This window comes from Vicugna pacos, chromosome 15 (genome assembly GCF_048564905.1).
Source record: "Vicugna pacos chromosome 15, VicPac4, whole genome shotgun sequence".
Lineage (NCBI taxonomy): Eukaryota > Metazoa > Chordata > Mammalia > Artiodactyla > Camelidae > Vicugna > Vicugna pacos.
Window position 1 is genome coordinate 35,537,464 of NC_133001.1, and position 23,231 is coordinate 35,560,694.

The following is a 23,231-nucleotide window of genomic DNA, read 5'->3' on the forward strand; positions in this document are numbered from 1 at the left end:
TGAATTGTAATATTTGTATAATTAAGTATGCTTTGAATAACTGTCATAATTTAAATTCTTATCACTTATTTCAAGTTTTTCTTCTAAGTAGAAAAATTTAATAGAACGATTACATTGTAAGTGGCTTTAACAGGGAAGTCTTTAACAATTTGTGTTCCTCAAAAGTGTTTACTAGTGTTATCACTCCAGTTTAATACTTTTATTTATTTTTGCAGAGGGAATACTGACATGAACTGTTTGTTTATTTTTAATGTCTTCAAATTCAGATCTTTTCCAGCTTTCTCTGAGAATAGCTTAATTAAGTTCTGTATGTATTTATTAATATAGTTTGTGTTTATTGATCATATATCAAATTTTCTGTAGTGCTTTGGTTATTAGGTTATTCTAAGCTCATCTGTATTGCATATACTATATTTGAACAGAATGATGTATCAACCGTGTATTTGCTCTCATGCAGTCAGATATTTGAGGAAATAAAACCATTTTCTTTGACAGGCTTAATGCTGTTTAACCTCTATTACAAAAATGCCTTATCTGAACAAGATAATAGAATATTAGAAAATACTGATATGTAAGAAGGAAAATTTATTGTAGAATTAACCAGAAGCAGTAGGCACAAGGAAAAATGAGTAGGTGTTTTGGAGATAAGTTGAGAAGAAAAATAAGGGAGTAGAAGCCCTGGAATTCAGGTGAGCTTTGGGAAATATTGAATTAGGTTGGGTGGAATAGGTATTTTGGGTGTGGTGAATAGGTTCTTGGCATAACTGCACATAGGGATCCAAGGAAAGGGCCAGGGAAGTGTTTCATTACTGTACACACAGGTTTTATTAGCACTCATTTACACGTGACAGAAATTGGATCCAATACCAGCATATCTAGTTAGGAGAAATAAACATGATGTCAGATTCCACAAGGGTGATACCAGTTTCACCTGATGGAAAATTACAGCTCAGTCTGGGACTTGTTTTCAATTTTTTTGCTTGTTTGTTTATACTTCCTAAATGAGAAGGCTAAGTAGTTAACAAAGGAGCCTAAATTATGGGCACAACTAAAACTTGCTCCTGAGGAATGTAGATTCATAGAGCGCTACAAGGAGGGAGCAAGGAGGAGCCTGGGGGTCTGGGTCAGCACACTCACTGAACTTGAAAAAGTAGTCAGTCAGGGAAGATAGTGCCGTGGTCCCAGTAATGGAACCTAGTATTTTATCTGTTGTTTCCTCTCTTTCCTTTCCTTTTTACCCTTCAAAAAAAATAATAGTTTCATTTATTAAGCTGTTACCATGTGCTGGGTACAGTGGTAAGCACTTCACATGTATAATCTCTCTCAATCTTTGCAAAACTATATGTGGAGAGGTATTAATAATCATTCCCTAATTCATAGATGAAAAGAGAGGTTAAATAATTTGCCATAAGAAAAGTTTGAGTAATGGTCTTGGGCATAGTAAGAGAAGGAAGTTATTGAGATTTTTCTTGTTCTCTCATGCTTCTGAGTCAACGTATGAGACTGGGATGTTTTCCTCTCCCTTGTCTGTCTGGTGAATTTCTAATCAGCTTCCAACATTTAGTTTACTTTCTTTGGGAAACCTCCCTGACCTCCAGACACAATGAAGCTTCATGCTCCCCTAACAGCTTGTATATGTGAGACAGAAGCTTTGTTATCCAGTATCATCCGGCCTGGTGGTTGGGCAGTAAGTCCGAAAAGATGGTTAAAATGATACTTTAAATAATTTAAGTTAAAAATATATAAACACACAGTGATTTGCCAGTGTGAAACCAAGCCTGCTGACCCTTCACTGTTGTTTTTTTAGAATGCCAGTTGGAGTTCTGTGTTGTCATTCTTCAGTAAGCTATAAATATAATTCATTGTTTATGATTTCTAATTTTGGTTTTCCTTGGATAAAGCACACTGAGTGCAAAATCGTAGATTTTTAATGACTTTTCCCCCAGTCTTTTATAGTTGTTTCAACCATATCTAATTTGACAGCAGTATTTTTTAGTAGGTCTCCTTTATTGCCTTGTTTTTCTGAAGCGTTCAACTTAGTCTTTCTCTTCATCCCTGTATTTTGTTTATATACTATTTAGTTGAATTATCTAATCAAAGTGATAAGTACAACTGACAGAAACAGGTTTGGGAGGAAGTTCACTTGACTCTTGGTAAACCGACATGTTTGGATAAACTATAAAAACTAGCATACTGTAGCTCTGAATGTTTATCATGCCTTGGGCTTTGGGCAGTGTTTTACAAAGGGACTAGAGAATACTGGTTAATCCACTGGGTTGGTTAAGAGATGATTAATGGTGAGAACTTCTGCTGCATCTTGATAATACCACCTATCTCATACTTTGCATATTTTTTTCCTCAGTAGATTGTGAGTCACTTAAGGGTGCTTTTAATTCCCTAAAGTCTAGCAGCGTGACTGGCACATAGCAGCTGCTTTTAATAAATGGTTCTTAAATGAAAGAATCGTGTATTAAGTTACATTGTTGCTGAATATGTATTAAATATATGTGTCTATATATGTATATCTTGTCTCCCAGCTAAATTATGTCCTTAAGGGCAAGTCTCGCGTCCTGCACTTTGACATTTACAATATTTATCATAAATGTAGTGAATGCAGGATGCGGTTGTCCCTTGGTGTCTGCGGGGCATAGGTTCTAGGACTCCACTAAGGATACCAAAATCCATAGATGCTCAAGTCCCTTATATAAAATGGTGTAGTACAGTTGGCCCTCCCTATCCCCTGATTCTGTATTTTTATGTTGGTATATAGAGGAAGAGTGTATCTGTGTGTCTTGCTGCTAGCTATGACGTCTGCTATAAAGAGCCAAAAGAAGCAAGTAGCATTCTGTTTTTTTGCATTGTTATGTAGAGCATTGCTTGAGCCCTGCCACATCATTCTGACAGAGCTCGTTTTAGGGATGCCACTGGCTTCATAATTGCAGCTTGTTGTTGGCTGCAACAATTGGTGCTTGGGTTTTGGTAGTTGCGTGTGTAGGTTTGTTTTCTTCTTCCTTTGTGTGTTAAACACCAACTGCCAGGGAGTGTCTTTGGCATTATGTCCTAAGAAGTCTTTACAGTCAGCAGGGTCATATGACTTTACAATTTTTTTCTTTTCTAAAGCCCATACCTTAAAATTTTATACACATTTCTTATTCCTTCTAAGTAAGTAACAAATTGAATATTTTTTCCTTGGAAGGTAACTCTTATTTTAAATAAAATATGTAGTTATCATTACTTTGTGTTCTACTCTTCTGATTTTGCTTGTAGTTGCATCACCAATATGTGATTTTTTAATATTTTTTGAACTCTACTTCTTTAAATAATAAAATAGAAATACCTCAGTTATCCAGAATTCAGAACGAAAAGTTCTGATTTTCCTAACACTAAGCCTACTTCTTTTCATCAAAAATAAAGTTTGGCTTTTCAGATCTTTATAGATAGCCAACTAAGTGAGAATGAGCACAGAAAGTCTAAAATATGAAAATACCAGAGTGGCCAAAACCTCACAGAAAATTTTTGTGGATTAAGAAAAAAATAAAATTTCACTTCTGCTTGCAAGGCTTTTGTTTGGAATCTTAAGCACATTTTGAATACCTGGCATTCCTCCTAGGCACTGGAGATACAGTGGTGAACAGAGGCAGATATGGTTCCTGCTCACATGGAGTTTATAATCAAGCAATGACTCTTAACTTCAGGTAGACCTGAGTCCATTGTATCTATGGTAATAGCCATTGTGCCAATGCCATTTTAGTTTTTCCTGTTTAAAAACCAACCAACCAGTAGTAACAACAAAAGAAATCCCATCCTCAGCTCTCTAATCCATTCGTACTGTCATTCTGTCCCTTATTCTCTTTCATTTCTCCTTCATTACAGACATTTACTCCCTTTAGTTTTTTACTAATCTCTTCTTTCTTTGTTCTCTTTGTGTTTTTTGGGTTATTCATTTCTCAGTCTCTTGTGATCTTGCTTCCAGTCCTCCGTTTAGATTGTTCACCAGATTATACTTCTTTTCAGTAGTTACTTTGATTTAAGTCCTCTCGCTCTAGTTGATTCGTTTTGTTTAGATGCCTTATAAAATTATATCTAGTTAGTCCTGATACTTTTCCACAGTTACAATTTTGCATGTTAAACTTTTTGCTGATACCTTCACCCGGGTGACCTATCGCTTGAAACTCCATCATCCTTTCTAAAATTCTTCTCCCAAACCAAGCTGACCTTTCTCCCCATACCCAGTCTCTTATTTACCTTCTCTAGAAACCTAGACTCAGCTTTCACTGAACATTTTACTCTCTTGTCTGCATTCTTTCAGCCGTGTAAAATCTATTTTAATCATTTAATTCCTAATACTATTTGTTTTTACTCTGATACAGACCCTCGTCATCTCACATCTGAGTGACTGCAGTAGGGACCTTACTAATTTTTTACCTCTTGTCTTTCCTTTGGTCAAGATATTCTATACAGTATTGCCTCTAAGGCTTCTAAAATATTGATTTCAAGACATTCTTTTTTAGTTTTTGCTTATAATAATTTTCAAAGATCTCCATGATTAAGCTGTTTATATTTCCTACCTGTTATTTAGAGTATTTGTTCTAAACCAAAATAGTGTAATCTTACTCTGTACATAAACCATGCCTTTTTAAAAATCATCGCTCAGAAGGATTTGTCATTCTGGAATGTCCTTCCACCACCTCATAGTTTTTATTACTCTTTCAGATTTATTTGTTCTTTTTTCAAGTTTAACTTACGTCTCATTTACAGCATGAAGAGTTTTTAATGATTGCTCCTTTTTTAGCATAGTTGATCCTCGAACAGCATGAGTTTGAACTGTGAGGGTCAACTTACATGTGGATTCTTTTCAGTAGTAAATACAATACTACACCCTCCCAGGTTGGTTGAATCTGCTAATGCGGATATACAGGAAGGGAGGGCTGACTCTAAGTTATACTTTCAACTACGCCAAGGGTCGGTGCCACAAACCCCTGTATTGTTAAAGGGTCAACTTTACTTGCTTTGTTGTTGGGCACTTAGAGTGTGCTACCTTATACTGTTTACTTTTTATGAATTTGTTTAATTAATTTAACAGATATTTATTGGCCATCTGCTGCAATGCCAGAGACCATTCTCGGCACTGGGGATATAGCAGTCAATAGCATAGACAGTCTCTGTCCTCTTGGGGCTTCAGCAACTTCCTCTGTACCCTATTTTTAAAAAGTTTCTAGCACATATCACAGTATGTGTTAGTAATGACCATGTTAAAATGGAATTCAAATTTTCGGGAAGGAGCCCCTGGCCTGATAATGCAGAATCCCCTTCCTTCTTCTGCTGCCTTGCTGCTCGTTAAAATACACTGATAACTTTACAGAAGAAGATGATTATTCTGTAGGATGAGGATAATATATTTTGGAAGGTGGCTGTTGTCTTGGATACAACAGTAAATTTTAAAAAATTAGCCAAAGTACTGCCTTGGAAGATATTAATTCAATTGTATACCATTAGTCTGCTTTGAAAAGGATGCAGATAAGCAGAATGCAGGCAAATAGAAATCTTTTTTAAAAAAAATACTCATTGTCTTGGGATTGGTACATATACGTTCTGTTTTTCACGTATGTCGTCTTTGGTTCCATATAATCACAGAAGTTAAACTCTTTCACTTTATAGTTGAGGGAACTGAGGCTCAGAAAAGTTAAGTAACTTTAATAAGATCACACAGATTAGTGAGAGATCCAGGGGTAGGAATTTTCCAAGTCACATCAAAGAACATTTAGTTTTTGGACAATACAGTTCAACATTTGATGTATATAATTATGGTCCTGAGTTATCAAGAAAAATTAAACTATGTTCACAGGCTTTTTTTTTTGAAAAAATGAAAGCAAGTATTTATTGATCTTTTAGATTCAATGTACTTCAAAGCTTAAATGATTTAATTTATATCAAATATTTTTTTACATCTTATAAGTCTTTCCCATTTTCCCTACTTTGTGTTCTTTTGTTTTACTTTTAAAGTGTTTGAATAAAATCTTACTTTTGACATTTTGACCTAATTTTTATATTAGTTTTTTAAAATCAGGAAATGAGTGTGTTATGATCATTGAAAGACAGGTAGTTATTAATAAAAGCTTGTTTTAATAAAATGTGACTTCCCTAGTTGAGGAATCTGTATTGATTTTTTAACAGTGCTTTTGTAAATTTGTTATAATGTGAATTAGAGAAGAGATTTAGAGCATGAGTTACTGATTAGAAGCCAGTTTTTTTTACAAAAATTTTTTACTACAAAAAAAGTTCTTATGTAGAATTCAGAGTTAAATTTAGATTTTATTTTTAGAAACTGTCTGAATTGTACATTTAGCAGTGTTAAAGAAAACCAAAGCTGGACAGTGATTTAAATGGTGAAAACAGATTTTAATCAGGAACTATTGCAATAAAGATACCAAATAATTATATACTCCAGAATGTTAAAGAATATTAATAGTTTTAATAACTTTAAAATAAATGCGAATAGAAAACACTAGCTGGGTTCAAGCCCAATTATCCAGTAAGTGGGAAAGCTGGAATTCACATTAGGTCTATTTAGCTATGCCTGTACTGCCTTTGAAAAGGTTCCTTATGGTCTCCTTTCCTTAATTTTTAAAATATTTGATTATGTGAAATATATTCCTTTGAGTGATAGCATACATTTTTTCTTTCTTCTGAAAAGTTAATCTTAAAATTGGAAGTATACTCTCTAGGTTTGTTGAAATACTCATTACCATGTTCATGGCCTTCAGATGTATGATCATAGTCTGTTTTATTTCATTGACTTAGTTCCACATATTTTTTGTCCACTCCCCCCACCTCCTGCTTAGTAGAAACATTCACTGGTAATAAATTCTTTTAAAGAATGTGCTTTTTCTTCCTCTTACTAACTATAAATAGTGAATATTTTGTAACAACTCTGGTCACAGTCTGTAAGTTTCTTCTCTGAACTATCTTTTGAGGATATTTATTCATTTATTAACTAACTTACTTTAAAATTATTACAGTCATTTCTATGCAACAAGTTCTCTTTTTTTAAGTGAAATTATTTCTCTTTCCTGGTTTGTTCTGGGTCCTGCTGTCTTTATCAAAGTATGTTAGTATGCTGACCTAGAAAATTCTGCCATCATAAACCATATTCTAATCCTAAAATATGTAAGAACATGGAAATACTATTTCAAAAGGAGAATTTTAAAACACTTTTTATTTGTCTGAAAATTTGGTAGTAAAATGAAAGGTAGGTTGTGACAGCTGATAACAAAAGGAAGAAGAAAGAGCCTATAATCTGAATCAGAAGGGCATTTCTGGGGCTGGTGTAATAATATCAGATAAAAGCAATCAAATATTAGATAACTTGCTGACTGATAAAGCTTTCCCTGGCATTTAGAACTTGGAGAATATATGACCATCTCTTATCACCAACTTCCAGTTTTCTCACAGATATTTTTCATGGTTGTGTCTTTTTTACTGGCTTCATCATTTTGAAAGAGTGCTTATTAATCTTTTATACATGCATAGTTTTCTAAGTCCTGTTCAATATATTGTAAGTTTTATCTGTATATGTTGTATCAGTTACTTTATAGGATGGTGTTAGTTAGATGAAATTGCTAGTTCAGTCACTTAGTCATTGTTAATGTTTCACTAAATTTGTGTTTTGTGATCATGATTTCTCCCTTAATCTCACATAATTTTCTTGAAATTATGTGTCATTTATCATTAGAATAAAAGATCATATGTAATTTATTGCTGTGCTGGGGAAGGAAAATCTGTACGCTTGGGTTCTATTGTTACTAGAATGATGGTGTCTTCATATACCATACCATATAAAGACAGCATTTTTTTAACATTTCTTTTTATTGAGTTATAGTCATTTTACAGCGTTGTGAAGACAGTGTATTTTTACTGCCAGAAGACAGTAAAAGACTGTCTTGGACTAGTGGCTTGCTTATATGCTAATTTTCATATGTCAGTACCAAAAGTTTTTACTTATTTTGATTTAGTGGTAGGAATTGTAATCCACATTTCATAGTGATGATGTGGTAGATGAAAGAACTGAAAAGTAAAAAATTTTCAAAGCTCTGTGGAAAAAAGTCTGATTTATGGTAAATATATTTTACACTTCCAGTTTGTTCATTATTCCCTTAGTTATCTCCATTTACTCTGATTGAACTTTTTTCTTCTTAATCAAATAGCATTGAATAACTAGAATATTCTAAGGTAATTTGAGACAGAACAGTTTTGGTTATTTGTTTATAAAGCAGTTGTCCTCAGTAGATTAATAATTTAGTAGAATGCAAGAATTCTGTCTTTATGTCCTAATACAAGTCAAGTGGTAGGCACATTGTAGACACTCAGTGAAGGCATAAATGGAGGCTTCTGCCTTTAAGGGGCTTATAATCTGGTTGGAAATGAAATAAATCATAAACACTTGGAAAATTTAATGAGACAAGAAAATAATTGTGTAATAGTCCCAATTAAATGAGATTAGTTACATACTGTGTTAAGCAGAGTGCCCTGGTACATATTAAATACTCCAAAGTACTTATTTGCTTGCCTTCTAACTGAACATTAATATAAGTGCCATAAAATGGTAGAAGTAGTATTTACATATAGGTTTTTTTTTCTTTCTATTTTGAGGTTTTCTTCCCATTAATAGAAAGTAATAAAGTACTCTTTGGCTTCAGAAAAGGGAGGAATACCATGAGTGGAGTATGTTGAGACTTGGACATTGGTAGAATTTGAAGATGAAGGACTTTGGGGGAGGTAGGGGCAGACGAGAAGAGCATAAGCCAAGGCATGGACCTGGGAGAGTTCAGGACATGTTTCAGGACTAACAGATTGTCTGCTTCAGTTGGGGCACAGGATGTGTGAGAAGAGATTGTGGAAAACAAAGCTAGGAAAGTGAGTTGGGATTGTGGATAGCCTTAAATTCCATTGGGAAGAGTTTGGGCTTTGTCTTCATAGCACCTTAGATAAATGGTTCATAATTTATACACGTAAAATGAATACTTTAAATATAAAAAGTGTTGTCCCTTGAAGATTGCTTCTTTAGAGATTATATATCTATCAAAAGATACTTGATTGTTTTAAAACATGTTTAGAACTCTTTTGCAGTTTTCTAACCGTAAAGAAAAACTACAGAGAAGACTTGTCATTTGCAAATCCTCAGTTTTAAAAATTCAGAGATTCTTGCTTCCTCTGAACTATATTTCCTTTGAGGGTCATACGTTTCTTATATATACTCCTATTCTGCAAGTTAATATTCTTTTCAGTGTTGATGAAAGTTTTATTCCATTTGGTGAATAGTTTTTGCTTAGGTTGGGGCACTTCTTGAGTTAATTTAATGATTTGGGGAGAGGGGGATTTGGTGAACTTGTTCACATTCATAGTTACAAACTATTACCAAATTTGACATTCTTTTCTTTTTTTGGTTAAGAGCTGTCATTTTCTTAGTTCTTATATTTTTCATCATTTATAACACCACTACTAGCAGTTTGGCTTTCTTTGGGGTTGGGGGGAGATATTTTTCATAAAGAAAGTCAGTTTTTTAAAAATATATTTTTTAAAGTTTTTGCTTTTTAACTTTGAGATGTAAATGCTTGGTTCGGTTTGGCTCATGTATTTACTCTGTGGATCTGGCCTCTGGCCTCACCATTGTCTGAACAGCATGTCCTCTGGGTGACTTTCAAACAGTGATAACCATAAATATTAAATCTACAAATGTCAAGTTTGTTACATTGCATATCCAGAGGAATTCCTTCCTTAATTGATATCTTATTTTCTCACTTGTTATTATGTATGTATGTATATACTATGTGCATTTTTTTATTTTTCCAGCTTTATAGAGGTATGATTGACATATAATGTACAAGTTTAGCGTATATAGGGCATTGATTTAATACACTTATATATTGCATAGATACATTTTTTAAACTTAACTTTCTAGCCCCTTGTGCAAACATTAGGAACATTGGAAAAAATTTGAGAGATAGGAGGATGTACTGTGGAAATTGACTGATCGGGGACCAGAGGGAACCTTTGTGAGGACCCAGAAAACCTAATTATGTATGGTTATTTGTATAATGCCATTAGCTGATAATGTGGGTGTAATTAATTTAGTGCTTTTTGTAATCTCACACTTAGGGAAGGAGGAATTACTTTGTGAAAGAATATTCCACTATTTCCTATAGCACTTTCAGATATAATGTATCATTAAAAAAAAAAAAACTCCATCTTTTTTGGAAAGAGATGTTAGGTAAATAAAGTTTTGGGGCCATTTTTATTTATAAGGAAAATTTCAAGAAATTCACAGTTTAAGATAAAGCTAACTATAAATACCAGATTAAAATATAATTTTTAAGTTGAACATCAGTTCTGTACTTGACTCCAGAGTTTAATAGGTATCCCACTGTATTTTATTTGTGTTTATTTTTATATTCACTTCTTTTACTTGTAACTGTATTTCTGGTTCTAGCTGTATACAACATATACTACTGGTCCACATATGTTTTATTCAGTGTACGTGTTTCATCCACTGGCTGTGAGCTCTGTTTTACTTGTTTTGTTACTACCTTAATCCTAGTGCAAGTGACTGTGCCTGGTACAAAGTGGGTGCTCAGTTGATACTGTTAAATAAATACATGTGAATATTTGAGTCAAACCCTCAATTTTTAGGAGACTCCACTGTCTGATCTTAGCTTTATTGTATATATCTATGTGTGTTCTCATCTTATACCCTCACTAGATTGGAAGTGCATTGTGAGTAGCAACTTGGTTTATTTGTCTGTCCTATATTCTCATTTATAGTAATTTGGACTGTGGTAGGTAGTAGGTATTCCCCAGAGACATTATTGAACTGAATGAAAATGGTTGATTTTATTTTCTCATGAGGAGATGGCTAAAAGTACAACCATACACAAGGAATTTGGAAGAGAATCAAAAAAGCTAGTGTGTACTTGTTTGTCAGCTTGAGGACATATATATAAGACTTCATCATTCTGTGTTGTAAGAGCTGGGGTTCTGGGACAGCTCAGTTCCTTGCTCTTTAGCGGCCTATTTGCTTTATTTTTGGCCTTCTAACTATGTCACAGATGGTGTAAGTCAGTGGTTCTCCAAGTGTTGTCCCAGAATAGCAGCATCAGCATCACCTGGGTACTTGCTTAAAAATGCATATTCTCAGGCCCCACTTCAGACCTGTTGAATCAGAAATGAGGATAGGGCCAGCCCAAGCAATCTGTGTTTCAGCTAGTCCTGCAGGTGATTCTGATGCTAAAGTTAGATACTGCCAAGTGGTGATGTTGTCTTTAGTATGCCAGGGAAAAACAACTAGCAGCCTACATGTAAGAGAATAATATAATCCAAAACATTTCAGAGGAAATAGATGTTGTTTAGAGAATACATTAAGATATAAAGCAGATTATTGAAACCTCACTGTATGCTCTTCCTTAGCTTAAGTAAACCAAGTTATTGACTTCCACTTTTCACGAATTTCTCTTGTTATTTGTGAGTTTGTGTTCGGTTGACAGTGAGAACCTTAAATTAGGTATTTTCTCGCACTTTATTTTAGACTTTTGTAAAAGTGAGTGCTCTTTCCTCCCATAGCAGATGACAGAAAAACAACTGAAAAAATGTCCAACCCAAACTAGTATTTTGTGTACTTTTCTTTTTGAATATACTTTTCAATGATTTCGGTTTTGAATTTTAACCCTTTAAAATTTTAGACTATAAGATAGTTTAAATGATTTCAAAAAACTAAATGATATACTTAATATAATTTGTTTATTAGATATTCCTGAGTATGCAGGTAAATCTGTTTAAATACAGCAGATTTATATTCTTTATATGTTTTCTTTTGACAAATTAGAATTGAAAATAATAAAAATTTTCTATTTACCATGTAGACTTAAACTATAAAATATCCAGTTACTGTTGTTTTTATCTTTTTAAATTTCTAATGGTTAGGAAATTGGAGGCGTAATTTTAGGTATGTAGTGTAAAAAAACTTATAAAGCATTATGAAATTTTTAACATGCATTTTCCTTGAAGATAATTTTGAAGTTTTCAAAAATATGTGCTATTACCATTAGGTTTACTTGTACAGATAAATGGAAGAATGAGGACTTAAAATTTTACAAATTTTATTTGTAACACTTAAAAGTTATTTTTGTACCTTATCTATTTGATCAGATTGAATCTTTAGTTTTTCTAATTTTTTCTTAAGATTTCAATTGCATTTCTCAATCTCAGTTTTGTTCCTGGAACTCTAGAAAGTGTAGGAGAATTTATGAGAATGTTGAGGTGACATTAGTGCAGGCTGAGGCAAGATTTCTGAAAAAAAAGTAGTCAAATTGTAGCTTAATGATACATGGAGAAATATACCTATAAAAGAAAAAAGTAAATAGCTGAATTCGTCAGTATTTCATATTGCTGGAGAATATTGGAGTCTAGGAATATATTTGCTTACTAGAGACCTGTCTCTCTTACTTCAGAAGGAATTTTGTTGTAGTGATGTGCAGGGAGAACTATAGGGAGCCTTTTGGGCCATACATTTTCTGTTATATCTTTGTTGCTAATACCCCGACTATACATTGAGTGAATGCCTTGAGTTTCTAAGTGGTGGTTCATTCATGGTCTTGTACTATCATCTTGGTTCAGTTTTGAGAATACTGTCCCCTTTAGGGATACACCATTTAATCTCTTGGAGCTTCTTTTTTCTCCTTTGTAGAAATAATGAATTTAAATACATCCAGGACAGAGTCCACATACTGGTGCCAAATCTGGTGACTGAATTTTGTCAGGCTTTATGTCTTTAAAATTTTCAGTTGAGACTTTTGTGCATAGTAACATGCCTATCATACAGCATTCAGAAGGTATAAAAGTGGGGCATGTACATTTAAGTTTAGTTTTAACTCCTATTCCTCTCCCTCCCAGCCACCCAGTTGCTTTGTTTGGAGACATTCACACTTAACTGCATACTTGTGAATCATTCCAGAGTTATTACCTACACACAGAAGCATAACAATATGCTTACCCTTTCCCCCCCAAAAACCCAAGTGGTTGCACACTACATACATTGTCTTGCTTTTTATTTATTTAATCTATCTTAGATATAATTCAGTATCATTATCTTTAGAGCTGTCTGCTTTGTAACAAACTGCACAGTATTCCTTTGAATAGATGTATCCCACTTTCCTTCTATTTTTCTTTTTTTTATTTCTGTTCTCCTTTCTTCCTGCCCTTCCATTCTTCATTTCAGTCTTTTCTTCCCTTCTGTCTCTCTTCTTGCCCCTCCTGCCTTTGCAATTAAACAGTCCAGTTCAGACAACAGTATGCTGCCATATTTAAGGAGGATCTTTACCTAGGATTTAGTCTTTATGTTGAGAGAAATTAGCTTTCTTCTGTAAGAACATGGGTTTTAAGACCTTTTACTTCTAACTTTCTGAATAGAGTTTACAGATGGAAAAAAATGGACTTTTTCTTCCTCTGTTCTTGCAGGTCTTAGTTCAGGACCTAATTTTCTTCCAATTGTATTTATAATTTGTTTAACCAGTTTTCTGTAGGTGGACATTTGTATTATACATACATTCTTATCTGTGTCTTTTCAGTATATCATTTCACACATGTACAAATATATTTGAAGGATAAAAATCTGGAATTAGAACCGCTGAGTAAAGGTAGATGCATTTACAGGGTTGATAGATAATGCCAAATTGTCCACACTAGTGGTGAAATGAATTTATACTATCACAGCTGACATACAAATGTCTTTTCCACAACATATTATATTATCAAATCATTGGAGTTTATTAATCTGATAGAAAGGGGAAATATGATTACAATGTTAATTGGCATTTCTCTTCCAGGTGAGATTGAACATCTTTTTAATATGTTTGAGCCTTTTTTGTTTCCTTTCAATCAACATGTCCTGTTTTTCTATTGAGTTCTTGATCTTATTGATTGGTATGTGCTCGTAATACATTAAGAAAAGCAGATTTGTGGCTTTTGGATTTTCTTTTGACATTTGTCAAAAAAGAATTGTCTTATTTCTCATGATAGTTTTTCAGCAACTTTTAAATTTACCATATATAAATATTTTATTATGTGAGGTAAATTTTATTAGTCTTTTATGGCTCTGGGTTTTGTCATACTTTCAGAAAGACATTCCTAACCCTGAGATTAGTGAAACAAAAACAGACTCTACCTTTTTTTCTAATATTTTGGGAATCCTTTAAATTTTTTTGATCCTTTTGGCATTTGTTTTGATGTGAGAACTATTTTCCAGGTGGCTGTCCATCAGCAGGTATTGAATAATCCACATATATCCCACTGATGTGCAATGTCACCTGTAGTTTATACTATATTCCTTTATACATCAGGGTTTGGTTTTGGATTGTCTGTACCATAGATTTGCCTGTTCATGCATCAGTACTTTTTAAGTGACTATAGAATTATAATATATTTTAAAATAATTTGTTTATTCTTGTTTATTTTTCTGTATGTACTTTATAATCATCATGTATTATGTTTTTAAAAAACACTAATGTTATTTTAATTGGGCTTCCATAATTTTTAAAGATTAATTTAGGGAGAAATAAAATAATATAATACAGAATCCTCTTTTTTAAGAACAAATCTTATTTGTTCAAGTCATTTTTTTGTGTTCTTTAGTGGAATTTAAAATATTCTTTGCATAGCTCTAATTTTTTTCTAGTTAGGTTTGTTCTAATTATATTATCATTTTTGCTATTATAAATGGGATTATTTTCTTTAATTATATCATCTAACTGGTTGTTCTTATAGAAGCCCATAGGTTTCAGTTTATTATTTTTATATACAATTACCTTACTAAAATTCCTGTTACTATTTTTGTAGTAGTTTATAGACTACAATTCCTTGGATTTTTCAGTTATCCACTATTATCATTTGCAAATAATAACGATTTTATTTCCTCATTTCTATTTTTAAACTTCTTTCTTTTTTTGAAGTATAGTTGATTTACAATGCTATGTTATTTCCAGGTATACAGCATGATGATTTAGTATTTTTGCGGATTATACCCTATTATAAGTTATCACAAGATAGTGGCTATAATTCCTCATGCTATACAATATATCCTTGTTGCTTACCTATTTTATACACAGTTTGTATTTGTTAATTCCATTCCTCTGTTTGTCTCTCCCCTATTCCTTCTCCCTTTTGGTAACCACAGGTTTGTTTTCTGTATCATTTCTGTTATGCATATACATTCATTTGTATTTTTTTTATGTTTCACATATAACTGATATAATACAGTATTTGTCTTTCTCTGTCTGACTAATTTCATTAAGCATAATAGTTTCTAGGTCCATTCACTTTCCAGCAAGTGGCAGAATTTCATTCTTTTTTATGTCTGAGTAATATTCCTGTGTGTGTGTGTTTGTGAAAACAAAATATATATATATTCCACCTCTTTATCCATTTGTCTGTTGATGGGCACTTGGATTGCTTCCATGTCTTGGCTATTGTAAACAGTGCTGCTATGAACATTGGGGTGCATGTATCTTTTTGAATTAGTGTTTTTTTTCCCCAAATTTCTTTCTTGACTAATAGCATTCATCACCATGTCTAGAACAATGTTAAATATTTGTGGTGAAAAATAGAAATCCTTGTTTTGTCCCCAATTGTAGTTACTTCTTGGGTTTCTCTAACATACGTGATGCTGACTTTAAATTGAGTTGTTTGTAATTTATCTTCTTAAGAAAGTTGGCATAGTGTTTGTTTCAAAAACAAAAATCTCACATTGACAGAAAAGTTGCAAGGGCAATACAAAGAATTTCTTTTTCTGAACCATCTGAGGGCAAGGTGCCAGGCAACCGGATGGCCCGATGCCTCCCACCAAATACTTTAGTGTTTGTTTCCTGTAAACAAGTACTATATAACCGCATATAGCTATCAAAATCAAGAAATTAACACTTACATATTACTACCATCTAATCCTCAGACCCCATTCATATTTTGTTTATTTATTTATTTTGAGGGGAGGTCATTAGGTTTATTTATTCATTTATTATTAGCTGAGGGTTTTTTTGGAGGTACTGGGGATTGAACCCAGGACCTTTCACACGCTAAGCATGTGCTCTACCACTTGAGCTATACCATCCCCCTCCCACAGCTGTCCCAGTAATGTTCTTTTATAGCCAAATGTTGTCCAGAATTATTCATTACATTTGATTTTCATGTCTTTTTAATCTCCTTCAATTTGAAACAGTCTTTCATTGACTTTTATGACCTAAAGCTTTTGAAGATGACAAGAAAGTTAATATAAAATGTCCCTCAGTTTGAGTTTGCCTGATGTTTTCATGTGATTGATTTCAGATTATACATCTGTGGCGGAAATGTCACAGAGTTATTCTGTGATCACCAAGGAATATCACAGATACTTCTATTACTCCTTTTTGTTTGTTTTCTTCTAGTACCTCCATCTTCTTTGTAGTATTTCTTTTAAACACTTCTGGGATTTATTTTTTTAAATACTTAACTAATCCAATATGTGAATTGATAAGAAAATAGGAAAGCAAATATACTGGAAATACAAGAAGTAGTTGGTGGATTGGGGAATGAGTCACAGTAGACTTTTTGAGTATTATAGGCAGAAGTGTCAGAATCACCCAGGACCAGTGATGGTGGCAGAAATACAAAACTAGCCAAAGGGTATAGAAACAGAGAAATTGATAATTGATTTTATTATTACTTTGGTTATATGATTATACTGATTAGGTTATTGTTTTTATAAAAGCCATTTTGAAGCGTGTGTTCAAGGCCAAAGCATTGTTTGACCAAACAAGTTGGGCTGTCATAGTCTTTTGACAGGACATTTGTTTTTGTCAGCTTTAAGTGCATGTATTATTATTCTCCTGTTATAAAAACAATGATCTCATTGTAGAACAGTTTCAAAAGACTTTATGATCATTTTATGCTGTTGTCGGTATTTGATGTCTTTTCCTCTGTCTACACGATTGAAATCATTTTTGCCAATTTTTAATTAAGATGAAAATAATTCTTCTTATGATTACAATGTAAATTTTAAGAGCTCATTGAAATGAGAACAAAAACATGACAATACCTACATTGTGAAAATTAGAAGAAGCTTGGTGAGTTGGATTTTAAGTTTATTATGGCACTGAAAAAAAAGAAATGAGTGTAGTTTAAACTAAGTAGAAGTAAGTTTAATGGCTTATTCACTAAACCTTGGTTAGATAATCCATAATTCCTTAGGGATGTGGTAAAGTCATCATTAAATGTAAATTCTTACTTGCTTAAGTGGAAAGCACTGTAGAAACAGAAATAATATTATCTGGGTTAATATAATAGAAATGGGAGGGGAAAGAATGTGAGAATAGTGAAATTGATAGCTATCTTTGAAGGCCCTTAAATAGACCTCCTGCCCTATTCCAAGTGGTGTTCTGAGCTACTTTAACAAGTAGTATGTGCAACACAGTTTTAGTTCCTTAAGTGGAAAGTATTATTTCAATTTTAAATGTCTTTTTAATTATTCTGGAGAACAGCTCTTTACTATCCCCTCTGTCTTACTGAAGACATGAGTTTTACAGTTTGTTTCATGTTAAATTGTAGAGTTTTTTTGTTTTTGTTTTTGTTTTTGTTTTTTCCTTTAGTAATTGTTGGGAGGGGCCAGGAACCTATGGAGGGCCATTGTCTCAGATTTTCCTTTTCTCAACTTTCACTTTCTTTCCCCTGCATGTCAAATCTGAATGAAGGTGAGATGAAAGGGATTGAGAAAAAGCAGCTATTTCTTACTTGTAGGGGAGGTCCAGGATAGTCTTTCAACATAATGAATCCATCATAAAATTTAAGATTTGGTGAAGCTCTGGAAACTCTTACTTTACAAGGGTATTATAAGAATTCATGATTTGACTTTACCCCCTTTCTCCACTTTCACTCTTTTAAAAAAAAAAAAGTATGTAAGTTTTAGGTATATAGCATTATAGTTCAGCATCGGTATATGGTACAAAATAACCACCACCACTAGGCTGGTTACCATCCATCACCGTACAGGTGACTCCTTTCACCCTAACCCCTAACCCTTTTCCCCTCTGGTAACCACTCATTTCTTGTTTGTATCTATGAATTTGTTTCTGTTTTGTTTTGTTTGTTCACTTTATTTTTTTCGTTTAAGATTCCACATAAGAGTGAGATCATACAGTATTGGTCTTTATCCATCTGACTTGTTTTGCTTAGCATGATACCGCTGAGGTCCTTTCTATGTTGTTGCAAATGACAGGATTTCATTGTTTTTTATGGCTGAGTAGTATTCAGTTGTGTATATATACCACATCTCTATTGTCCATTCATCCCTCGATGGACAGATAGTTTCCATATCTTGGCTATTATAAATAATGCTGCAGTGAACATGGTGGCTCATATTAGTGTTTTCATGTTCTTCAGATAAATACCTAGAAATGGAATAGTGGGTCATATGGTGCTTATCCATCTTCACTCTTTTTAAAGAAATATCTCCCTCAATGCCTTAAAAGACAAACCCTTCAGTAAACTATACTGTACTTTGCATATGTCTGCACTTATAGTAGTATATAAATTTAAAATTTTAGACTCTTAGAGAATATAGACTATGTGTTGCCACATCCCTAGTCTGAAGTAAAATGCATATATAGATGTCCTTTTGTTTGAAAAAAAGAAAAAAACACTTCCCCCCCTTATAATCCATACTTTTCTATATACTTTGTGATAGATATGTAAAAAGATATGCTTTTACATCTAGTTGTTTTGTCTTCCAAAAGTTCTTTCTTCAGCTGAGTTTAAAAGAATGTATTTGGTCTAAACTGAATTTTGTCTTTCTTTTCCTTACTCAGGCTCAGATTGCCTTCCTTCAGGGGGAAAGGAAAGGTCAAGAAAATTTGAAGAAGGATCTTGTGAGGAGGATCAAAATGCTGGAGTATGCTCTTAAACAGGAAAGGTAATTTAGTAAAATGGAAGATAGCATTCTCTGTAATATTGGAATAATTTTTCTGTCATTCCTAAAACAAATCCAAATTTTAGTGTTATACTTTTGAATTCAGGAAATAATATCTGTAATAAACATTTAGAAACAACTGTATTAGGGAAATATACACAAAATGTTATGATAAATCACAGAGAAAAAAATGTGACAATGAGTGTGTATATGTCCATGAATGACTGAAAAATTGTGCTGAACACTGGAATTTGACACAACACTGTAAAATGATTATGAATCAATAAAAAATGTAAAAAAAAAAGTTTCAGTTAAAAAAAAAAGAAACAACTGTATTATGTAAATTTAATTTTGTTATGAATGTTTAGTAGCAATGACCAATAAACTGATTTATATGAGTTTAAACATTTTAGCAATATCTTTTCTTCTACTCTGTCCTTTCTTAAGAAATGTATGTACTTCCTGAGCTGTCAATATCTATTTATTTATGGAATTGAAGTTGTTTTTTTGAGTTGTCAAGGAAATTTCTATAATGCTTACTCCCTTTTCCTACCATCTAGTATTATTTAATTTCATGTGTTTTCTATTGAAAAAAACCTGTTCTGACAGACTGTGTTGAGAATCGCTTTATAGACTTTTCTGGTATTTTGACCCTTTGCTATCAGCTATGCCTATCTCTCCAGAAATGAGTCTTATCTTTCTATTCTGCTAGTGTCTAAGATATTCAAGAACTAAACTTGAGTCACAAGTAAAGGACAATAGGTCATGTATGAGAGTTTTGGATGTTTTCATATGAATTAAATTTATTTGTTTTAATGGATGGTCTTTGCATTTTTTTGTCAGCAGTATAAGACAGGTCTTTGTTTTAGATTATTGAATACATGATGTTGTATTCAATATTGAATGATATTCAGTATTCAATATCATTGAGTGATACTGAAATTCTCTACTTTGCTTCACTTTTGATTACATGCTTTTTTCATTTTTTTGAAGTTGATGAATGGGTTGTTTGCAAAACTACCATAAAATAACATTTGGCAGATGATACTTATGAGTATCAAGAAATAGATGAAACTTTATTAGAACTTGTGTTCATCTTCATGTTGGATTTTTAAATGGCACAAGAAATTGAAAACAGATTGACCTCTCAGTGAAAAATAAGTAGTTCTTTTCATTCCTTGAGAGGCTGATTGAAAGTTATTGGGAAGATAGAGGGGGAGAAAAGCAGTTTTAAAAGGGTGTAATTTGGGAATATTTGCAATTTTAAGCAATCCAAATTATAGGCATAATCAAAGAGAGAACGTAATAACATTAATAATGGCAACTATTTATTAATTACCATGTACCAGGCTCTGAGGCTTAAACACTAAGTAACTTGCTTATAGTTGCAGAGTTATGGTAGAGCTGTGGTTCACATCCCTCTGGTCTGTCTGATTCTGAAGCCTGTACTCTTTACCAGTATATTATACTATCTTGTAAGTCAGAGAATTAAAATATACAAATACTAAACAAGGATATGGTGTGTGTGTGTGTATGTGTGTATCCCTTATCATTGACATTCATTAATCCATCTATCCAGATTAAGCACTGTGTTGGAATTGAGTTAAAACAAGTCACAATCCTTGTCCCTCAGGGCTTAAAGTAGTGGGAAACAGACTTGCAAACCACAGAAGTGCAGCGCAGTATGATAGTTGCTATGGGGGAAGTCTGTGCAGGGTACATGGGGTCACAAAGAAGGGAGTGGTTATTTGGATCTGGAGGGAGTGGAAGTAGAAAGGAGGGTATAATTAGAGGAGGTGAGACATGAATAGCATCATAAAAAATAAGATGTTTGCCAGAGAGGCCAAGTTCAGGAAGTAGAGGATATGTTTGACATGGAACAAAGCAGTTTGGTGTATTCAGAAATTTGTGATTGCTGTGTTTGGAGGTAGGATGTTGATTGTGATTTGATAAGCAGTAATGGAAGAGTTGGGCAAGATTCAGATCATAGAGAGCCTAACTAAAGGAGTTCAGACTTCTATCTTATGTCAGAAGTTTTAAAAACCATTTTCTTCTAAAGTAATCTCAAATTAATAGAAGTTGCAAGAACTATATACCCTTCTACCCAGATTCACCAATTCACAACATTTTACTGTGTTTACTTTTATCTTCTTCTCTCTTAATACTCACTTTTTTTCCCCTGAATCATTTGCTACTTATTTGCAGACATTATGCCCCTTTGCCCCTAAATATTTAAGGGAATATCTTCTAAGAGCATGGACATTCCCTTAAGTAATTACAGCTCATTATTGAATTAAGGAAGTTAATGTTGATATAGTTCTATTATCTAATATAGCCCATATTCATATGTTCCAGTGATGACCTTATAGCATTTTTTTTCCACCAAATGTCCCAGTAATAATCTTTGTAGTGATTTTTTTCCCACCTGGTCCAGGATCTAGTCTATGAATACATATTGCATTTAGTTGTAGTTGAAAGGTTTAAACATGGAATAGAGTGAAATCGATTTTAGGCAGATCACTCTGACCTCAATATGGGGGACAGCCTGGAAAGATCTACTAACAGAGGCAGGAAGATTATAATAGTCCAGGCTGAGAAATGATAACATAGTAGCTGCTGGAGGAGGCATCAGCTATGAAACATTTTAAATAGAAAGAAGCCATAACATTTGGAGATGATTTGATATAGAGGATGAGGAAGAAAGATAGTTCAAGAATGATTCCCAGGTTTTTGGCTTAAGGGAGAAATTTGAAAATTGCCAAATGAATTAAAAATAAAGAATTAGGATTGAAAAGCAGATACGAGAGGGAGACTCATGCCTAGAGATGTATACTTGGGCATCATTAATATTGTGGGTAATGGTATAAGAACTTTGAAACAAGCAGAGCAAGTATTGGGGGAGGGGAAGAAATTACTAGCAGGAGCCATGGGAGTTGGAAATATTGGAGGAAAAGACAGAGGAAGGAAAGCCAACAAAAAAGGGGGGAGAAGGAAGAAGAGAGCAGCATATTGGAAGCAGGCCAAAGAAGGTGGGAGTTTTCACAATTGCAGATGCCAGACAGACACCGAGTAAGTTGTGTACTGAAAATAGTCCTGGATTTGCCGGTTAGGTGCACATTGGTATCCTTGCCAGAACAGCTTCAGTGAGGCAGCAGGAACATAAACCAGATCACAGGGGAAAGAGGGGTGAGAGGAATAGATAAAGTGGAGACAAAGTTGTTTATTTTTTCAAGTAGTTTGACATTGGAGAACAGAGAAGATAAAGAACTGGTGGCTGAGTCTAGGGAAGACTTTCTTGTTTTGTTTTTTAACTTTAAAGGGTTCTCCTGGAAAGGAGTGTCTCTGATTTTGTATCTTTTGAAGTTCATGGAATGATTTGCGATTATTCCTGACGTAATGACACTATTGAAGTGTAATAAATTAAGAAATAAAAAAATTCTTTGTGGATTAGAACTCTTAAACATTTTTGGTTTTTTTCTCTGAAATTATTTTTCTAATGCCTTAAGTCAATTTGAAAAGTTTCTTTTTTAATAGGAAAATTTCAAACATTAATGTAGGAAGACTAGTATCTTTTATATACACCTCCGAGCCTCAACAGTTAACATTCTTGTCAGTCTTGCTTCATCTTGATCTATTTTAGAGCAAATTTCAAACATCTTGTCTTTTAACTTGTAAAAACCTAAATAGGCCTCATAGTTTAGAATTGCTGTGTTAAGGATTTTCTAAGTAAGAAAGATCCAAAATTAAGTAAAACTGAATCATTAGAGTTACAGAAGGATTACTTACCTCACAATGGATTTATCAAAGCCTTTCTTAAGATGTGATAAAACTTACAAAATGAGAAAAAGCTACATATAATTTCCCAGGAACATGCAGAGTATAATCTAAAGTTGATTCAGAAAATTGTATACTGAAGACCCTCAAATACATGTAAAATACAATTCTGAAACATTTCTTCCATTTGTTCCACATCTCTCCTGTATCTGCACTACTGTAAAAACCCAATGGACCCCCTTGCCTGTAATAGATTTCCTTATTCTGATTAATCTTCAACATCCATGGGATTCATTTTTTAAAACACAGATGTGATATCCATGCTTAAAAATATCTAGCTAATTTCAGAGTCCTTCTTAGCAAAAACCTTTTACATCCAGGCCCCTTTCTAGTCACACACACACACACACACACAAAACTATATATTTTTTCCCACTTTTAGGATGTTCCTTTTGACCAGAATACCTTCTTCGTCAGT

General features: G+C 33.3%; 1 protein-coding gene across 4 annotated transcripts in view; it reads left to right on the forward strand.

Moving 5' to 3' along the window:
• Positions 1-23,231, forward strand: part of STRN (striatin) — an 87,419-nt gene that overhangs the window by 8,293 nt on the left and 55,895 nt on the right. For all 4 annotated transcript variants that reach the window (XR_012059123.1, XM_006215535.4, XM_072937926.1 and 1 more), the window contains exon 2: positions 18,879-18,982. Coding sequence is in view for 3 of the 4 variants with exons in the window: in XM_006215535.4 (XP_006215597.2) it covers positions 18,879-18,982 (104 nt within the window). In the remaining variant the exon portion in view is untranslated. The remainder of the gene's footprint in view (positions 1-18,878; positions 18,983-23,231) is intronic.